The sequence below is a fragment of the Orycteropus afer genome, unplaced genomic scaffold, assembly GCF_000298275.1.
Source record: "Orycteropus afer afer isolate SDZICR_OR568_19922 unplaced genomic scaffold, OryAfe1.0 scaffold00691, whole genome shotgun sequence".
NCBI classification, from domain to species: Eukaryota; Metazoa; Chordata; class Mammalia; order Tubulidentata; family Orycteropodidae; genus Orycteropus; species Orycteropus afer.
The window spans coordinates 301,858-321,432 of record NW_006922278.1 but is presented as its reverse complement, the minus strand read 5'-3'; the positions used below and the strand labels follow the sequence as shown (position 1 = coordinate 321,432).

The window sequence follows — 19,575 nt, the reverse complement described above, 5'->3', positions numbered from 1 at the left end:
GAATTCTAGAGGATGATACATTTATCTGATAAATTTATCCTTTACTGATAACTCTAAATAATTGAGGCATTTTCTATTCTTCTCTTTCTCTCTCCCTTTTTTTTTTTTTTTTTTGATGTATGTTATTATATTTTGAGGTTGAAGGAAATCACTTTTCCAATTTAGGAGGGAAAAAAAAGGAAGAAGAACAGTAATACATTTCTAGATATTCATAACAAACATTTCTAATAAGGAAAATCACTTACCAATGTATAAAATGACAAAACTAGAATAAAGGTACTGTGTTCTATCAAAAACAGTTAAGATTAGGATATTAGTATATGATGTTTGGGACAACAACATCTAACATATAAGGTTATCTCTAGTATGCCCTTAAACTAATAGATTAGTTAATACATTGTGTAAGGGCAGTCCATGGTTTCTCTAAGATGGCTAATTTAAAACTTAAACTTCATTTTATATTAAACTATAGCCTAAACAAAGTGTCTGCCTCTACTGTTCTAAAGAAGTAATTGTTTCATGTGAACGTTTAACTATTGGTAGCTGAAGAAGAACAAGGGTCAAAATTTTTGGCTTGTTTAGGGAATTGATTGTTGATAGATATTTGTCAAGAACATTTTGGTCATCATATGTTTAAAAAGTAGAATTGATAATGATATGTTAGAGATTAATGTTAGGTTAGAGATTGATGTAAAGAATGTTATAGTTTAATATATGTAATAGTTTAAAGTTTGTCACTCCCCCCCCTCCCCTTATCTGAAACTCTCAGTGTCTGTAAACACTAAGTCTTTGTTTACACCACCTGATAAAAACTCACTGTTCTCCCTGCAATTTGGAACAAAGTAGTATCTTGCCTGGATGCTTGTGATTTTCCTAGTTCCATGAAAATTTATATCCTTCAATAACATTCTTTATTCCTAGCTGATTTTTCACTATGACAATATGTTTAAAGGCTGAAAATTTAATAATGGGATGTTGGATAAAGATTTTGGCTCTGGATTACACAAACTGAGTTTGAATTCTGGTTTTGTCACTTACTAGACACATGATCTTAAGTAAGTAACTTATTCTTCCTTGTGTTCTCATGTATTAATAAAAGAATAGTCATATCTCATAAATTATTCCAAACATTAAATGAGATAAGTCACAATACACTTATTGTAGTATCTGACATCTAGATACCAATCACCATGTATTAGCTATTAGTACTTCTAATACTTTTATCATCACCATCACCATCACTACTACATCATTACACTACAACAAATCATACCATTTAGTCCATATTTTTGTGAATGCTAGATTCCTTGTTTAGTTATGCACAGTAACCCTTAAAGCATTTCCCAAAAAAGATTCACTTTCTTTATACTCAAGTTGTATTTCCTATGTACATAAAGATTATCTTGATTGGAGGTGAGGAGTGAAAAAGAAAGAGAAAGAAGAAAAAGGGGAAAAAAGGAGGAGAGGGAAAGAGAGAGAGAAAAAACATATATCCATACCATTATCACAAGAGAATCTCATAACGTATTTGTTGTTGTTGTGCTCTGTGGACTTGAATTCAACTCATAATTACTCTAAATCCCATAATGCAGATGCCATTTTTATCTCCTTACATTATCAATATTTCACACCCTACCTATAGTCATTCATATCCAGTCATCATGTAATATCTGTTTTTATTTATTTATTATCTTCCTGAAAAAGCATCTAAGAAACGCTTAACAATTTACAGTTACAAGAATTAGTTGCAACCACTAGAGGTCAGGCATTTAAGCCTGCAAAATTTTAAAGTCACCTAACTCAGAATTTTGTATCCTGATTTTCAAAATACTTTCTAAACTGTCTTTAATTATTAAAAGTCCTTTCCAAAAATTTCAAAATATGCCCTGCCTTGGTGGATGGATAATTTACACTCTACTTAATTCCAAGCTGAAATATTTCAAAAGGAACGATACTCCTAGCAAACAAGAAGATAGAGCCCTTTTATACGCCCTTAATGGTTTCTCCTCAGAAGTAAGGTTGGGCAATCCTACTTCTGTAGTGATACTGCCTTGGAAACCCAAGGAGGGGTCGCTATGAGTCGGGCCGACTCGACGGCACATAACAACAACAACAACAACAATGGTTTTCTTAACATGAAATAAATTTAAATGCATTTAATGAATTAAATGTATAGCAAGCACTTGACAGACATCAAAGTACTTCCACATACATTATCTAATTTAACCACACATTAGATAGCTCCTGAGACATTTATAGGTTTACCAGGAATTGCAGGGCCTAAATGTCATCCCTCATGATCACAAATATTTTTATCTTTATCTCTTCAAGGAGTGGAGTCTGCATCCTCTCTTCTTATATTTGAGCTGGTTTATGATCACTTTAACACAATACATTGTGTAAGGGCAGTCTATGGCCTCACTAAGATGGCTAATTTAAAACTTAAACTTCATTTTAAATTAAACTATACTTCAACAAAGCAGCAGATCATTAAGTGCCCTTTGATGTTAATTTATAAAAAAAATTGTGAATAGGTTGCCTTCTTTGCAGGATCATAGAGCTGTCATGTAAGTGGTTAATTTACTTTGAGGTGACCACACTGCAGAGGTCACATGGAGGTGCTATAGCTGACAGTTCCAGTCATAGTTAACAATGAGTTGGATGTAAGAATGGAGATGTCATCTTAGAAGTGGATCATCCAGTTCCAAGTACTCCATGTGGCAGCCATGAGTATCATCCCAGATATTCTTTACAAATAACCTTAGCCATCACTGAGCAGGATGGCTTATATGCACTCTTCATTATGCACTGTCTGCACTCCTGACTAGCAGACAGCATAATAATTTATTGCTATTTTATGCCAATAAACTTGGTGTGGTGTGTTAGGCAGTAACAGATTAGGATAACACACAGATAATTAACTGGACACTCTCCCTTCATTTGGGTCCACCTGAAAAACCAAGTTCTTTTTCAATTATCCTCTAGATATTAATCTTATAAGAGTAAGAAAAAGATTGGAGAAATTCTGTAACATGGTGAAAATATATGCTGATAGAAGTTTAAATGAGAATGAAAAATCAGTATAATCAACTTCAAAGTTAAATTTCAAAACACTCCCTCATTGGTGTTTTAAGGTGCCTTGGACTCAGGTCCAATTCATAGCGACCCTATGCATGACAGAACAAAACACTGCCTGGTCTTTTGCCAACTTCACAATTCTTGCTATACCTGAGCTCATCTTTGCAGCCACTGTGTCAGTCAATCTCATTGAGGACCTGCCCCTTTTTTGTTGACCCTTCACTTTACCAAGCATGATTTCTATAAAATGCTTTCTCAGATTGAAGAATTATTTATTTTACAACTCCTATGTTTTAATCTACTTGCCTATTAAAGAAAGCTTCTTTTTGTACCTGCACTATAAACCCCCACACAAATAACAGCTTTCCTTCACATGATTACTTTTTGTATGAATTTCAAACAGTGATAAAGAATATTTAAACCAGTGGCATCACTAGGGGGTATAGAGTGGGACACAAAAATAACAGGTTTGTGGTGGTAGCTGGTGGATGGAGTGAGAGGGAGTAGCCACCAAGGCTGTGAAGTCATTAGGTTTGGTGTCATTGTCACTCAATGGCACAACTTGTCAGCCCCCAGTCAAAGTGCAGGCAAGTAAGTAGGCTATAGTACCCACCATTGGGTGGAGAGGAGGGCCTCTGCCTTGGCCAATGGGAGACGGGAAAAGCTGCAGGGAGCTTCAGGGAGGGGTCAGAGACTGGGTGATCTGTCCATGGGGGGATTGGGGATTCACCATCTGACCTTGTCCATGAGTGAGAGGGTGGGGAGGAGGTTAACCTTAGTGATACCACTGGCTTAAATCATTGTAATGGTTTAAGTGTTACTGTCCTTTTTTTTTTTTTTTTTAAACCGATGTCTGTTTGCATACTTAAGAGTTTATTTTACATGAACAGAAAATGATTTGAGAATGGCAAAAATGCACGACTCTGTGTGTGTGTGTGTGTGTGTGTGTTTCCATGGATCTTAAAATAGATTCAAAGATCTTTTACTCATTTAAAAACTAAAGTTTCCATTAACTACAGTAGGCATTTCCACCCAACCCCTTTTCTTTTTCTCTTAATAGGAAACATAGAATTAGTCTGTGTGTCCATTTGAATATTTGTTTGTTTTTCCTTCCAGAGCTTTCTCCAATGAGGTCACCTACTTTTTGGTTGTTTATTATATACTGGAAAGCTATGATGTCAAAATCCTTGTGCAGGTCATTTATATATAAATGATCTGAATTCCCATGGTGATTCACCCAATTTCACATTTTCCAAAGTATTTGTATCTCTGGAATCAATTTGGAATTCTCAGATTGTATTAGTCAGGATTCTCCAGAGAAATGTAACTAATAGATTATATATCTACATATCTATATCTATCTATCTATATCTCTATCCTATCTGTCTGTCTGTCTGTCTATCTATCTATATTTTCTTAAGGTCCACAGGGTCATGTGTCTGGTAACTACAAAATCTATGGGCAAACCTGCAGGTTGGAAACTCAGGTAAGGTTGCTTCTTCTACAGAAACCTAAGTTTTTCCTTTTAAGCCTTTCAACTGATTGGATGCGGCCCATCCACACATATTAGGAGGATAGTCTCCTTTTCTTACAGTCAACTCATTGTGGATGTTAAGTGCATCCACAAAATATTTTCATAGAGCACCTAAATTAGTGTTTGATTAAATAACTGGGTACTGTCACCTGCCCAAGTTGACACATAAAACCAGACATCATATATTTTAAATTCTGTTTATGTACAAAGACACCCCTTATAGTCTATAATTTTCCCTCTGTTATTAGCATAACAAGAGGAGCAGGTCTTCATCTTTGTCCCTCCACAGAATCTAACATAGGACACCGAGACTGGTTTACTCGTAATATTTCAGTAAAAGAAAATTTACATCACAAACCTATATTTTAGAGAAGCAGTAGCATTTTTTAAGTAAATTTGAGTGAGAAAAGCAGGAACCACAATGATTTACTCGGAGAACAAAAAGGAGGAATCACTAATGACAGCAATACTGCATCTCAGCAATTAGAAATTAATTGAATAAGATTAGTATCTTCACAGATGGAGAAACAGTTTATTTTAGAGCAAAATGTTTTCATTGTCTTTGAGGATAGCAGAAAGATAATGATTAAAAAATAGAAGTACTGTAACTCAATTTTGGAGTCATTGGGTAGTGTGAAAGATTAATGTGCTTTTATACTAACCAAAAGATTGGAGGTTTGATTCCACCCCTAGGTGCATCAGAAGGAAGGTTTAGTGATCTATTTCCAAAAAATTAGCCATTGAAAATTCTATGGAGCACATTTCTATTCTGACACACATGAGGTCATCATGAATGAGAAGTGACCTGAGAGCAACTGGTAACTCGACTTTGGTCGTAGTTTTTCCTAGGAAGAAGTACAAGAAAATGTCAGTTGTGGAGAGAGAGAATATAGACAACGTATTACAATGATAATAGAAAATGAAGAAAATTTGAGGACATGTCGGATATGGACAAATTGGTAAAGAGGAGATACCAGCAGAGAGAGAGCAGCCTAAGCATGAGACCGGAGACTATTTCTATTTCAGAGAGAAAGGACTTAAGGGGAGTGATAAATCTATCATTGGTTATGAATTACAGAGTTATCATTCAGATAATTCTTTAACAGACCAAAAATGCTAGATGGGATGTTGAAATTCTGCTACTGCCAAGGATGGATAACTACAGAGATCTCTTAAGTGTGGAAACTATCCATCCCTTCATGTTACAGTCCAACCTGAAGGAATATTGATAGTTGCCTTGGAGTTGATTCTGACTTGTGACAACCCCATGTGCAAAAGAATAAAATGGTGCCCAGTTCTTCATCATCTTCAGAATCACTGATACACTCAAGTTCATTATTGCAACCACTATGTATCTTGAGTGCATTTGGACCTAGGAGATTCATATTCCAGTACTATATATCAGACAATATTCTGCTGTAATCCATGCAGTTTCCATTGTCTAATTTTCAGAATACGATCACTAGTTCTTTCTTCCTAGTCTTGTCTTATTTTGGAAGTTCCACTGAAACTTGTACCACCCTGCTGGTATTTGGAATATCTGTGGCATAGCTTCCAGCCTCACAGAAATACACAAGCCTCCACAGTAGGACAAACCAACAGACAAGTAGTGGGAAGGAATATTAAGTGGAAGTTATTTATGGGTATGAGTTATTTATGGATGATAATTAGGTTCTTAATTATTTCTGTAATAAATTCATTCAGATACAAATGAGCAAGAAGGAGAAAAGCACAATGTCAACCTTGTGAGCGGGGGGAATTAAAGAGTATATGAATGAAATGAGTGAAAGCAGACTGCTAAATGATTATTTCAAACAATTCGTTTAATGTAGAATAATTCAGGCACAATTTCTTATTCATATGTCACTATTTTATGTCCATGTATAACAAACAACAACAACAACAAAAATCTGAGATGCAAAGTGAAGCAATTCCCTTTTCAGCCATCTACATTCAAAAACAAGACTAGATGTTTCACTTTTTTTTTTTTTAATTCAGCTTTTACATAATTTATTGTGGAGAATCTGAACCTGCTTCAAATGGCTTTATATAAGAGACAGCTATTAATCTACAGTTGTTTAGCATTTTGCAGTGTGTGTAAAATATTCAAGATAGTTTTCATATTCATTTGACATTCATTATCATTTTATCATTATGTAATGGATGGTATGTGTCCTTATGGAAAGAGTCTCTACTGTACTTTCTCCACTAGATGTCTCCAGAGAAATACAAGTAAATTCAGCTAATAAACAATGCTGCTAATAAGCATCCAGCTTTAAATTTCAAAGGGACCCAACTCAAGGACAAATAGCTACAGCAATAGCAATACTGAGATGAGAGTGAGATGTGTCACTTGACAGGCCTTTGAAGGAAATGAAAGTTCAAATACATGTAGGGAAATGGCATATAACCACCCTTATTGTAAGAGCTCTGGTAGCGTAGTGCCTAAGGTACTTGACTGCTAACCAGATGGCTGGCAGTTCAAATCCACCAGCCACTCCCGGGAAGCAAGATGGGGCAATCTATTTCCATAGTGATACTGCCTCAGAAACCCAAGGAGGGGTCACTATGAGTCGGGTCCTACTCAATGGCACATAACAACAACAACATTGTAAGAGCATCCTCTGACCTGTTTCTAAATGAGTTTAACAGTAAGAAGAGATCATTTAATGTTTGCTTTAGGGGAATTCCTCAACATTTGCTCTGAATGTTATTTCATTATCTTAGAATATGCCTTAAAGATCTATGGGGGTAGCTAGAGAAAGCCCAATAGAATAAACCAGGAGAATGGCTCTGGGCTGCTTTTGTTAATAGGCTTTGCAATGCGTTAGGCACAAATATCTGAGTTTATTTTGACCTCTTTATCTTTAAATCTGTCATTGATGTTCTAGTTCATTTTTTTTTTGCATATTTTAAAGAGTAAAATCATAAAATTTAATTTTTCTTTATTTGAAAAATTTTGGCTTAATTCAGCACAATAATTTTAAGAAAACATTTTTCTTCTCTCAAAGGAAACAAGGATCACTGGGTCATTGCCAGAACTTCATTTTATGTCTTGTTAACTCAGGAGCCCTGGTGGCACAGTGGTTAAGCACTCAGCTGCTACCCAAAAGGTCAGCTGTTGGAACTCACCAACTGCTCTATGGGCAAATTATGAGGCACTCTGCTTCCATAAAGATTTTAAACCTTATAAAGCCTCTGAGAAGGAGCTCTTGTACCACAGTGCCTAAGGCATCTGATTGCTAACCAGAAAGTTGCTGGTTCAAGCCCATCAGCTACTCCACAGAAGCAAGACTGGGCAACCTACTTCCTTTAAAGATTCACTACCTCAGAAACCTAATGGGGGTCGCTATGAGTTGGAATCAACTTGATGGCAGTGGGTTTTTTTTTTTTTTTTTTTTTTTAAGCCTCTGGGCAGTTTTACTCTGTCCTGTATGGTCATTATGAATCAGAACTAACTTGATGGCCATGGGTTTTAAACTATATGCCCAGAAATTCTGGGGCCCTCACCGGCCAAGGTGTTCCAACACAGGGGAGTGTTGCCTCCAAGAAGGTAGGACATGACTTTAAGACTTTATCATATTTTAAAAGTTCTATTACTTCTATTTTGTTAATAACAAAACCAGTTGCCTTCAAATCAATTCTGACTCATGGCAATCTCATGTGTGCTTAACAGGGTTTTCAATGGTTGTGATTTTGGAAAGTAGATTGTCAGGCCTTTCTTTTGATATATTCCTGGGAGGGTTGGAACTGCCAACCTTTTGGTTAATAGCTGACTGCTTAACTTTTTTGTGCATCCAAACAAAACATTTATTTTTTATAGTTTTACAATTTTTTATATTTTATAAATGTTGTTTTTTGTTGTTAGGTGCTATTGAATTGGCTCCAACTCAGAGAAACCCTATGTACAACAGAACAAAGCACTGCCCCATCATGCACCATCCTCACAGTCCTTGCTACACTTGAGTCCATCGTTTCAGTCACTTCATCAATCCTTCTTGTTGAGGGTCTTCCCCTTTTTTGCTGACCCTCTACTTTACTAAGCATGATATCTTTCTCCAGGGACTTGTCCTTTCTGTCCACATGACTGTAGCAGGTGAGATGATTTCTGGCCATTCTTGCTTCTAAAGAACATTCCAGCTGCACTTCTTCCAGGACAGATTTGTTAGTTCTTCTGGCAGTCAATGGTATTTTCATTATTTGTCACCAACACCATAATTCAAAGACATCAACTTTTCTTTGCTCTTCCTTGCTTATTGTCCAGCTTTCACATGTACATGAGGAGATTGAAAATATCATAGTTTGGGTTTGGCACACCTTAGCCTTCAGTGGGGGAGCTCTGGTAGCATAGTGGCTAAGACATTTGACTGCTAACCAGAAGGCTGGCAGTTCAAACCCACCAGTCACTCCTCGGAAGGAAGATGGGGCAATCTACTTCCATAGTGATACTGCCTTGGAAACCCAAGGAGGGTCGCTATGAGTCGGGTCCGACTCCACAGCACATAGCAACAACAACAGCCTTCAGTGACATCTTTGCTCTTCAAAACTTTAAAGACGTCTTTTGCAACAGGCTTGGCCAGTGCAATACAACATCTGATTTCTTGACTGCTGCTTCTGTGGATGTTGACTGTGGATCCAAGTAAAATTAAATCTTTAATGACTTCAATCTTTTCTCCATTTATCACGATGCTGCGTTTTCTAAATAGGGTTGCAATAAAGCAAAATTGTACTAAAAAAATGCTGTCAAGATTCTACAGATCACATACTAAAAAAACAGGAGTTTTGAAATAGAGTGAAAATAACCACTGTAGATCATTCAAAACTAAAGAAATTCTGATTTTTAAAAACTAATTTTGCCTTGAATACCCAAGTTTGTTGAATCCATGTCCTGTGTCCAGTTGTACATTGTGTAGGGCAACTTTAAGGTTGATTACAGACTAATGATAGGAGCAGGATACTACAATGACTTCCCAGTCTCCAGAGGTACAGTGCTTGCTACAGAGATGCACTGGGTAATTTGTGAACTCCCAATAAATTACCATCCTGATATCTAGAAACAAATGTCTCTGTCTTTCAGACACATTCTTTTTCTTTGGTTACATAATAAACCATTTCTTTTTCATTAATGATTTACATTTTTGGGTCAACCCTGAAAGTCAGACTTAATTGCCATGATTTCAATCTTCTTCCAGTCTGCTAGGAATCAGTGGCGGGATCCTTTCATGAAGCAGAAGAATGAGGCTCCTGTGCAGAGAGAGAGGGGAAAAGAGATTTACCCTTGATATGTGCTCTGAAAGGGGAGAATTGTGTCCCTCCCAAGATCTATCTTTTCTTGTTTTCTGGAATTCTTTCCATTCCTCACCATACTGGCAACTGTCAGCTATATGCCAGGACTCATTCAGTTATTAGCCTCCCTGAGACAGGATGCTTGCCTGAGCTTTCTTACACTATTCAGCACACAATAGCTCATGGCTGGGCTGGCCTCAGCCTTTAGAATTGCAGTGTTTTGCACCCCTGGGTTGGCCACATAATCCACTGATCCACAGTTTGGAGTAAGATTGAAATCATGGCAATTAAATCAATAATGAAAGTCATAAAAGAAAACTTTGTTATGTTTACCCTAACGTTTTCCTTCCCCTGGAATGTTCTCCAGCCTCTGATTTTATATGTAGTTTACATCCATACTTTGGCACTTATTTTCAATACTTGTCTTAATGCAATTACTAATCTTAACTGTAAACATTTGTTGAGAGCCAGTATTTGTTGATTTCCATGGAACTTATACTTCCAAATCTGATGCTCAGGAAAGATAAACTTAAGATATTTTATTATTTGAAACTTTGAAAAAAAAAAGCTTTTTTTTTTTTTATTGTGTGAGCATATATAATATCTTTTACAAAAAGTAAACTTGGCTTAAAAGAAGAGAGAAGTAATCTTTTGAAATACAGATACATTTCTGTTTCCTTTACACATTTCATGTGACTTTTTGACCATTCTGAGCACTAGAAGTGTGAAGGTAAATGAAAGCCATTGATTCCAGTGGCACAAAATGATAAGTATGAGGAATAGCTAGGTCAAAAACTGTTAAATTAATCAGTATAGTTTCAATTTATTGCAGGCACCAGTGACAAAACCGGGATATGGCAAGAAACACTTGATTCCGTCTTCACCTCAATACTCATAACCAAGTCTATTTGTTATTATTCTGCACTGAATTAAAGATGTCTCTTTTCACTCTTGTTACATATTATACAAATCTCTATCTCTTCCCTTCTACAGCTTATCCTAAGGAGCCCTAGTAGAGCAATGGTTACATGTCCAGCTACAAATAGGAAGGCTGGTTCAACTCCACTAAGAGAGAGAAAACACCTGACAATCCACCCCCATAAAGATCACAGTTTAGGAAACACTATGGGGTAGTTACATTCAATTCTATAGCATGGCTTTGAATTGGAATAGACTCAATAGCATAAAACAACAAAATACCTCATCTCTTGTCGCTTATCAAACCCACTGGAGTTGAGTAGATTTTAGCACTGTATACAGAAATGCTTGTTGATAGTTGCAGCTACCTAAAAATGAAAAACAGTAGAATGAATAGTGGTAACCATGCCAGTAAACTCTTGAATAACTATTGTTTATAGTGGCGATATTGGAAAGATTTCTGTATTTTGTGTTTGTTTTATTCTTCAGTAAGTTCAAAATTCTATTATTATATCTTAAGGGTAAGAAACCTACATTATATTGCCTATTGATTAAGCAAAGGCATTTGACTGTGTAGTTCATAACAAATTATGGATAAAGTTGCTAAGAATAAGAATTCCAAAATGCTTAATTGTGCTCACAAGGATCCTGTATATAGACCAGGAACCTGTCCTTCAGAACAAGGGGATACTGCATTGTTTAAAATCATGAAAGGTGTACATCAGATTTTATCCTTTAATCACGCATATTCAATCTGCATGCTGAGAAAATGATCCAAGAAGCTGGTTTATATCAAGAAGAATGCAGCACCAGCATTGGAGGAAGACTCACTAACAACCTATGATATACAGATGACACAACCTTGGTTGCTGAAAGTGAAGATGACTTGAAGCACTTAATGAGGAAGATCAAAGACTACAGGCTTCAGTATAGGTTACACCTCAACATGAAGAAAAAAATAAATCCTCAAAAGTGGACCAATAAACAATATCACCATAAATGGAGAAAAGACTGAGGTTGTCAAGGATTTCCTTTTACTTGGGTCCACAATTAATTAATGAAATCAAATGACATATTGCAGATAGACTTCTTCTGCAAAAGACCTCTTTAAAGTGTTAAAGAGCAAAGATGTCACCTTGAAGCCTAAGGTGCACCTAACCCAAGCTATGGTATTTTCAATTGCCTCATATGCATGTGAAATCTGGACAATGAATAAAGAAGACTGAAGAATCGATGCATTTGATTTGTGGTGTTGGCAAAGAATACCGAAAACACCATGGACTGAGAAAGAACAAACAAATCTGTCTTGGAAGACGTGGAGATGGAATGTTCCTTAAAAGCATGAATGGGCAGAATTTGTCTCACATGCTTTATTCATGTTGTCAGAAGTGTCTAGATCCTGGAGAAGGTCATTATGCTTAGTAGAGAGTCAGCAAAAAAAAAAAAAAAAAGAAGACCCTCAAGGAGATGGATTGACACAGTGGCTGCAAAGAGGGGCTCAAACATAGCAGTGATTGTTAGGGTGGTGCAAGGCTGGACAGTGTTTCCTTCAGTTGTGCATGAGGTAACTATGAGTGGGAACAGACTGCAGCAACTAACAACAACAACAATAACCATTCTAAAATTGAAGACTTTTATATAACAGTTCGAGAATCTTCTATCAGCTACTTTACTGACATTAAGTTGTTGTTGTTTTTATGTGCCGTCAAGTCGGACCTGACTCATAGCTACCCCTTCTTGGGTTTCTGAGGCAGTATCACTACAGAAGTAGGTTGCCCATCTTCCTTCCAAGGAGTGGCTGGTGGGTTTGAACCGCCAGCCTTCTGGTTAGCAGTCAAGTGCCTTTAAGCATTATGCTACCAGAGCTCCTCTGACATTAAGTAGAACTAATAAATTTTGAAGCACTTCTGGGTGAGCATTTTATATTTATAAAATAATCCTTCAGTTCTATTTGGTAAGAAGTTACTTACCACCTACCATTTGCCCAACATAAAAATAATATACAACTGTTGTATAAAGACAACCAGAGAAATACAGATGGAGTTGGAATAATTGTATCCAGAGAACTAGAAATGGTAGGTTGATAATCTTTCCACAAGGGCTTAAAGGAAGGAATATAGTTGTTTTACACAATTTCTCTAGCTCTTCTTTGAATGATTGCTTCATTTTCTATTCTTTAATAACATGATTTTCCAATTGAAACAAGGGTTCTAAATGAAATTTCAGAATTTATTCTTCCATGCTATACTTCCTTAGTAAACTAGCAGCAAATTGGAGAATTATTTTAATTCTCCAGGGCAAAATCCCACGGCTGGCTTAACCTAATTCTTCTGACACATTGAATCCACTCTGGCCTAGCTCAGCCTCCTGTAAAAGCCCTTTCAATTGGACTACATGGAAAGGCCATGCAAAATTTCTCCATGTCACCATCAAGAAAACAAAACAGATGTATCATTACAGTAACACACCATTACTTTCCAACAAGATGTTATGTGAATTGCATGAAAAGTTCTGTGGTTTGAAACCCCAGCCACCCTGTGGGAAAAAAAAATCTGCTCCTATCAAGATTTCCACTCTGTCTTAAAACGTTGCCACGATTTAGAATCAACTCAACAGCAATGTTTTTTTTTTTTTTTACTTGAAGATAGTGTGTAACTTGTTTATTCAAGGAGACTGATTATAGTTATCATTTCTTCATTGATGATTTATGACAATCAGATTTCTTTTATCAAAAGCTTCTAAACATTTGACAAAGAATGGTAGGAATGCATATTTCCTTTACTACAGACTGCGCAGTTTTAACATTAAGAGACTTTACTTACTCTTGGATAAAATCACAAAAGCAATTTTGTCAATACTCTTGTTTCTAAATTGGTCTGTAATGAATCTACTACATTTAGATTAATAATACTTGTTTCCAATAAGTACTGCTTTTGTCAGCGGTTATCAGTAGATGTATTGCCCAGAGATTTTCAACATGTTGAAATATGTAATGAAAAAACAATAAAGCATAAATGTTTCTCCTTTTCTGCTTCATTTTAACAGCTAGGGCAACTTGCCAGAAGTAGAATTATGTTAACTCAATCTATTTCTAGCACTCTGAAAGTGAGACTGCAGGATATTTTTAAAAACTCTTATTTTTTAAAATCATCTGCTATAAAAACCTCTATATTACATAAGAATAAAACTGAAATATGAACATGCAATGAATCATTTTTTCACATGATAAAAAATAAATTTTTGTTCATACTGAGAAGCAAAGAGGCTCAATATGTTGAGTAAATATAATTAACCCAGGCAGATTTTAGCCAACAGCTTGAACTTGCTGATGTTTCTTGGAGGGAGTTCAGATTCCCAGGTTGCTCCCTCCCACAGCTCTGACATGTATATAAACTCTGAGATCTCCAAAGCCCACTGCCAGTTCTCTTTGTGGACTGAGTGCAACAAAGAGAATAAAAATGATTCCTTTCTTAGCTATATTTTCCCTACTCTTGCTGTTCATTTTTAACCCTGCAGATGCCAATGGTCATTATGACAAGATTTTGGCTCATAGCCGTATCAGAGGCCGGGACCAGGGGTAAGTTAATGGTTTGGTTTTTATAAACCTTTGTTTCCCCCTTACCTTGTTAAATGTTATACATAAAGTTCCTCAAGCTATCTCAGAGCTTCTTTTTTAACTTATTACAAAGTATTAAGGAAAAGGATTTTTTTTTCCTTTTCTTTTTTTACATATAATAAAGTATGAAAAAGGATAAAATGAGTATTCTGTGACATATATGTATTTTAAACTTTAAGGATAGCTGTTAAAATAACTTGAGTTACTCTTGCTTTTTATGAAATATTAACATAATTTTAACATAATTAATATAATGTAACAGAGCTTTGTTTTATGATTTAGATTATTTGTACTTTTATTTCATTTCAGAAATCTGGAACAAGGTTTCAAAATTAAAATATCAGTTTTTAGAGGCTATGATTATGTGAACAGCTTGAAAATATCTCACAAACTGTTAAAGCAAACTTGCATATGTTTCATTTAAGTTACATATTCGAAAAATATGAAAATTTAATAATGAGAAGTGTAACTAGATCTCTGAATTCTTTCCAGCATTTAAATTATTTTAAATTCTGCATCCCATACATTTTTAAAAAATTAATATTTCATAAAATAAATTCAACTATAGCTTAATATTTTAAAAATCTTGTTGTTGTTGTTTGCCGTTGAGTCGCCCCCAATAATAACCAAGTTTTTATGACTTTTTTTAAAAGTAGATCTTGGCACTAATCCTACGACTCACCGGGAGTTCCATAATGTTCAAAAGCTCTCTTGCCTTCTAGTGAAAATAAGACTACTATCTCTTTAAGAGATGGCTGAGAGTGTTCTGATCTCTTGCTTTCCTTCAAAAATTTAATTTTGCTACATGCTTAAAAGTTTGTTTTACCACTCATCAGAAGTCCCTGGCATCTATGACGGCTTACCTAGAAAACTACAAAATTCTTTGGACATAGTAAAAGTTGCTTCTTGTGCTCTCTGACCTTTCATTGTCCCAGAGAACCTTAAAGCCACTCCCAGTCCCAAAATGAGCACACATTTGGTTTAAATACCAGAGTCATTGGATCAGCTCCTTTAGATATAATATGAACAAGATTATGTTAAACTTAATGGTGCCTGAATATTCCTATTAGGCTAACTTTTTGTAACACTGGAGTTTTACTCTCAAGGATGTAAAATTTCCTCTTTCCCTCTCTCTTCCACAGATTAGTTTTTCCAATGATTCAGCAGCATGGGATTAAGAAACAGATCTTGCAAGGCTAAAATCTCATCTTTGAAAATCAAATCCACATGTTATTTTTTTAACCATCTGACTGTAGATATGAAGGACTATTCATCTTTAGGACATTAACTCTCTTTCCTTCTCTCTACCCTCCAGTCCAAATGTCTGTGCCCTTCAACAGATTATAGGCACCAAAAAGAAATATTTAAGCACTTGTAGGAACTGGTATCAAGGTGCCATCTGTGGGAAAAAAACGTAAGTCTCATCTTTTTCATAGTGTGTCAGATTCAAGATGACACTACAATGTATGTATCTTTCCTAGAGTATACACACCATGATACTTGAAAATATTCTTCAAAATTGTGTTTTTTTGTTTTTTTTTAAAGAAAAAAAAAAGAAAGACAAGATCACATATGTGAATAAGAGAATCCTACTGGTATGTACCTATTACTAGTGGAACTCAGATTTTCCCCTGAATCCATGTGTTAATGGAGGCCAAAAGACAGTAAACACATGGCAGGTCAATTAATTTCTGTGTCTCAGCTTCCCCATCTCTTTCAGAAAAAAAAAGAAAAGAAAAGAAAAAAGTGTCCTAGAAGAACTAATTGATCTGAAATATCAGTTTTTGAAGCACAAGTTAACTTAACTTCCAGTAATTTGGAATTTATCCAGATGATTCCAGCTAACTTCAGAGTTTCCATCAGAACTTGAAGTTGGAAAAAACCTGAGTTTCATCTGTCTAATCCAATGATTCTTGTCATAAACTACCAGTTCTCCAGGCACCCTCAACAGTGATAATAGAAGCTTACAACTATACTTAATATTTCAATAGCCAAAAGAATGATTAATGATATATAACTTTAACTTAGTTATAAATTTCACTGATAAATTTAGAATTAGAAAACATATTATTACTTAATAAACATGTCTGTTGGTTTGTTGTTATTGTTATGTGCCATCGAATCGGACCTGACTCATAGCGAACCCTCTTTGGGTTTCCAAGGTAGTATCACTACAGAAGTAGATTGCCCCATCTTCCTTCCAGGGATAAATATTGGTAGGAAAGAAATACAATCCTGAATATATGAAGGTTGAGAGCTACTCACTTGGAAATCATTCATTTAATAATGATGGAGCAGAGCTTTCTCCAAAATAAGTTACTAAAACAAAAAGATGCTATCCATAATAAAGACAAGAGTGGAAATGGCTCCCCTTTCTTCCTTCTAATTTGGACCCATCCTAAGGCACTTGACTGCTAACCAGAAGGCTGGTGGTTCAAACCCACCAGCCACTCCTTGGGAGGAAGATGGGACAATCTACTTCTGTAGTGATACTGCCTCGGCAACCCAAGGAGGGGTTGCTATGAGTCGGGGCTGACCGGTTAGCACCTAACAACAACAGTGAGGAAATACCTTCAGAAGAACTGAAAGAGAACCTGATTATCACATCATCATTAAACTTAAAAACCAAAACAAAAGCCATTGCCACCAAATCAATTCCAAAACATTGTGACCATGTAGACAGTGTGGAACTGCCTCCATAGTGTTTCCAAGACTGTAAATCTTTTAAAAAGAAGACTTCCACATCTTTCTCTTATGCAGTGGCTGGTGGGTTGGAACCACCAACCTTCCGGTGAAGGGATTAGAAGATTATTCAAAATGAATTTTCAATCTAACAATATTAGTATAACTGCTAAATATGGAATTACTTAACTTCTTGGAGCTTTAGTTTCTTAATCTGTGAAACACAGATTTAATATCTATGTTACAGAGTTTCTGAGAAGGTAAAATGAAATAATTAATTCTAAGTTACTATAATTTATCAATTGTCTTTAAAATTAATCTGTTTTAAACAAGTATATATATATATATATATATATATATGTGTGTGTGTATATGGTGAGAGTTGTGACCAATCTCTAGCAAAAATGCATGGGATTACCATTATTTCTAAATAGAAATGATGCCTATAAAGCATATAACATTAACTCCACTGTGGCTCCCCATGGTAACCAACTCCTTAGACTTTCATCATCAATGATTTTGTTGCTCCTTCATTGCTTATTGGGGGCTCTGGTAGTGTAGTGCCTAAGACATCTGACTGCTAACCAGAAGGCTGGAGGTTCAAACCCACCAGCCACTCCTCAGAAGGAAGATGGGGCAATCTACTTCCGTAGTGATACTGCCTCGGAAACTCAAGGAGGGGTCGCTATGAGTCATGTCTGACTCGATGGCACTGAGTTTGGTTTTGGTTTTTGGTGATTGCCTATAGGTTTAATAGAGTTTCAATAATCATTTTTTTATTGTGAATATGTATAACAAACATTTGTTATTTCAATGATTTTTGTGTGTACAATTTAATAATAATTACATTCACTGTCTTGTGCAACCACTCATTACCACTATCCATTTCCAAATTTTAAATCATTCTTGAAACTCAACACCTCTTCAGCAATACCTCTCCATTTCCCCCTCCCTCTTACCCTTGCTAACTACTAATAAACTTTTGTATCTATGCATTTGCCTATTTTAGCTATTTCTAGATACAAGTGGGATCATGGGATATTTGTCCTTTTGTGTCTGACTTGAGTTCATTCTACAGAATATTTTCTAGGTTTACCCATATTATTTACCCATGCATCAGAACTTCATTTCTTTTTATGACCAAAGACTACTGCATTATATGAATATTTTGTTAATCCATTTTTCTGTGCATGGACACGTGGGTTCTTTCTCCATTTTAGCTATTGTAAGCAGTGCTGCAGTGAACACGAGTATGCAAGTATTGACCTTACTTTGTGTCCTAGACATTATTCCAATCAGTTGCAGATTTCTGCTAGACTTATGGGTCATTCACACAATTACAAACTTAGTCAGTGGTTAGAGTGATCATGGCTATGCTCCAGGTAAGGCTTCTGTTGGTAACTTCAAAGCCTTGGGTTCTCTTTTCTTTGTTCTTTATAGTTTTGGGTAGCATAAGACAAGTTTTGAATTCACTGTTACTAGATAAAACGAAACAGTTAAGGGATATTTTTATTGCATTCTGCCTGGAAATTAGGGAAGTGTGATATAATCTTCCTTTAACCAAGCTTTTGAAATGCTAAGACTTGTACGAAGCATATGCCAAGATTCTTTCTTGTTTCCATTAAAAAAAAAAAAATCCTGCTTTGAAGCCTGGCTTTTTACCAGAAATATTATAATATATTCTTTGTTCAGTTATACCTAACTTATTTTCCAACTAGCTTCAATTCCACAAATGTACACCTATGCCTTGAAATAGATACAAATGGTAGTTTCAAATTTCCAAAGAAATCAATAATATTAACAGTGAAAGTGCCTGTTTACTACTTGCTTACAGCTGCTATAATTTCCAGAGACATGTTTAGGCTTTATGTATCAATTACAAAAATTTTCACCTGGTTTACAGTTGCTTTGGGGATTTGGGGAAAGTAAGATGCAAGTCTAATGAAAAACATGAAGTTTCATTAAGTTTACAATATTATTCAAAATATACATTGGCCTCGCAATATAATACTCTGTAGACTTTCTTTGGGGAATGTCAATGACATTTCCAGCTGGAAATTTCATGAAATTTTTTCAGAAATTCGTTCAGGAAATAAAGATAAGTTTCAGAGCTACACACAATAATGGTTTTTCTTTACTCTCGTTTTGTCCTACTGACCATATGGAAATGCTGAGTTTTGTGTAGCATAAATGCTGTCCTAAAAAAAAATTTCTTTTTCTGTCTTTAAAATAACAACTCAGAGAACCATATCATTTTACTATCAATTGAAATCACCATCAACGGTTTTGTAATTTCACTCTGTCTGGTGCATTAATGCTCTACATTAAGGCTGATATTTGAATTTCATTAGCAAGTGTTACAAAAAAATTGTGTTAAATTAACAATTTCCCATCAAATTCACTATTTGATTTAAGTGTAAAAACGTTTTCTTGAATATTGTACTTTTATAATTTAAATAGA

General features: G+C 35.5%; 1 protein-coding gene across 1 annotated transcript in view; it reads left to right on the top strand.

The window, feature by feature from the left end:
* Window positions 1-14,274: 14,274 nt before the first annotated feature.
* Window positions 14,275-19,575, top strand: part of POSTN (periostin) — a 47,724-nt gene continuing 42,423 nt past the window's right edge. Inside the window, exons 1-2 of the mRNA XM_042783133.1 lie at window positions 14,275-14,393; window positions 15,748-15,846. Of these exons, the coding sequence (XP_042639067.1) occupies window positions 14,275-14,393; window positions 15,748-15,846 (218 nt within the window). The remainder of the gene's footprint in view (window positions 14,394-15,747; window positions 15,847-19,575) is intronic.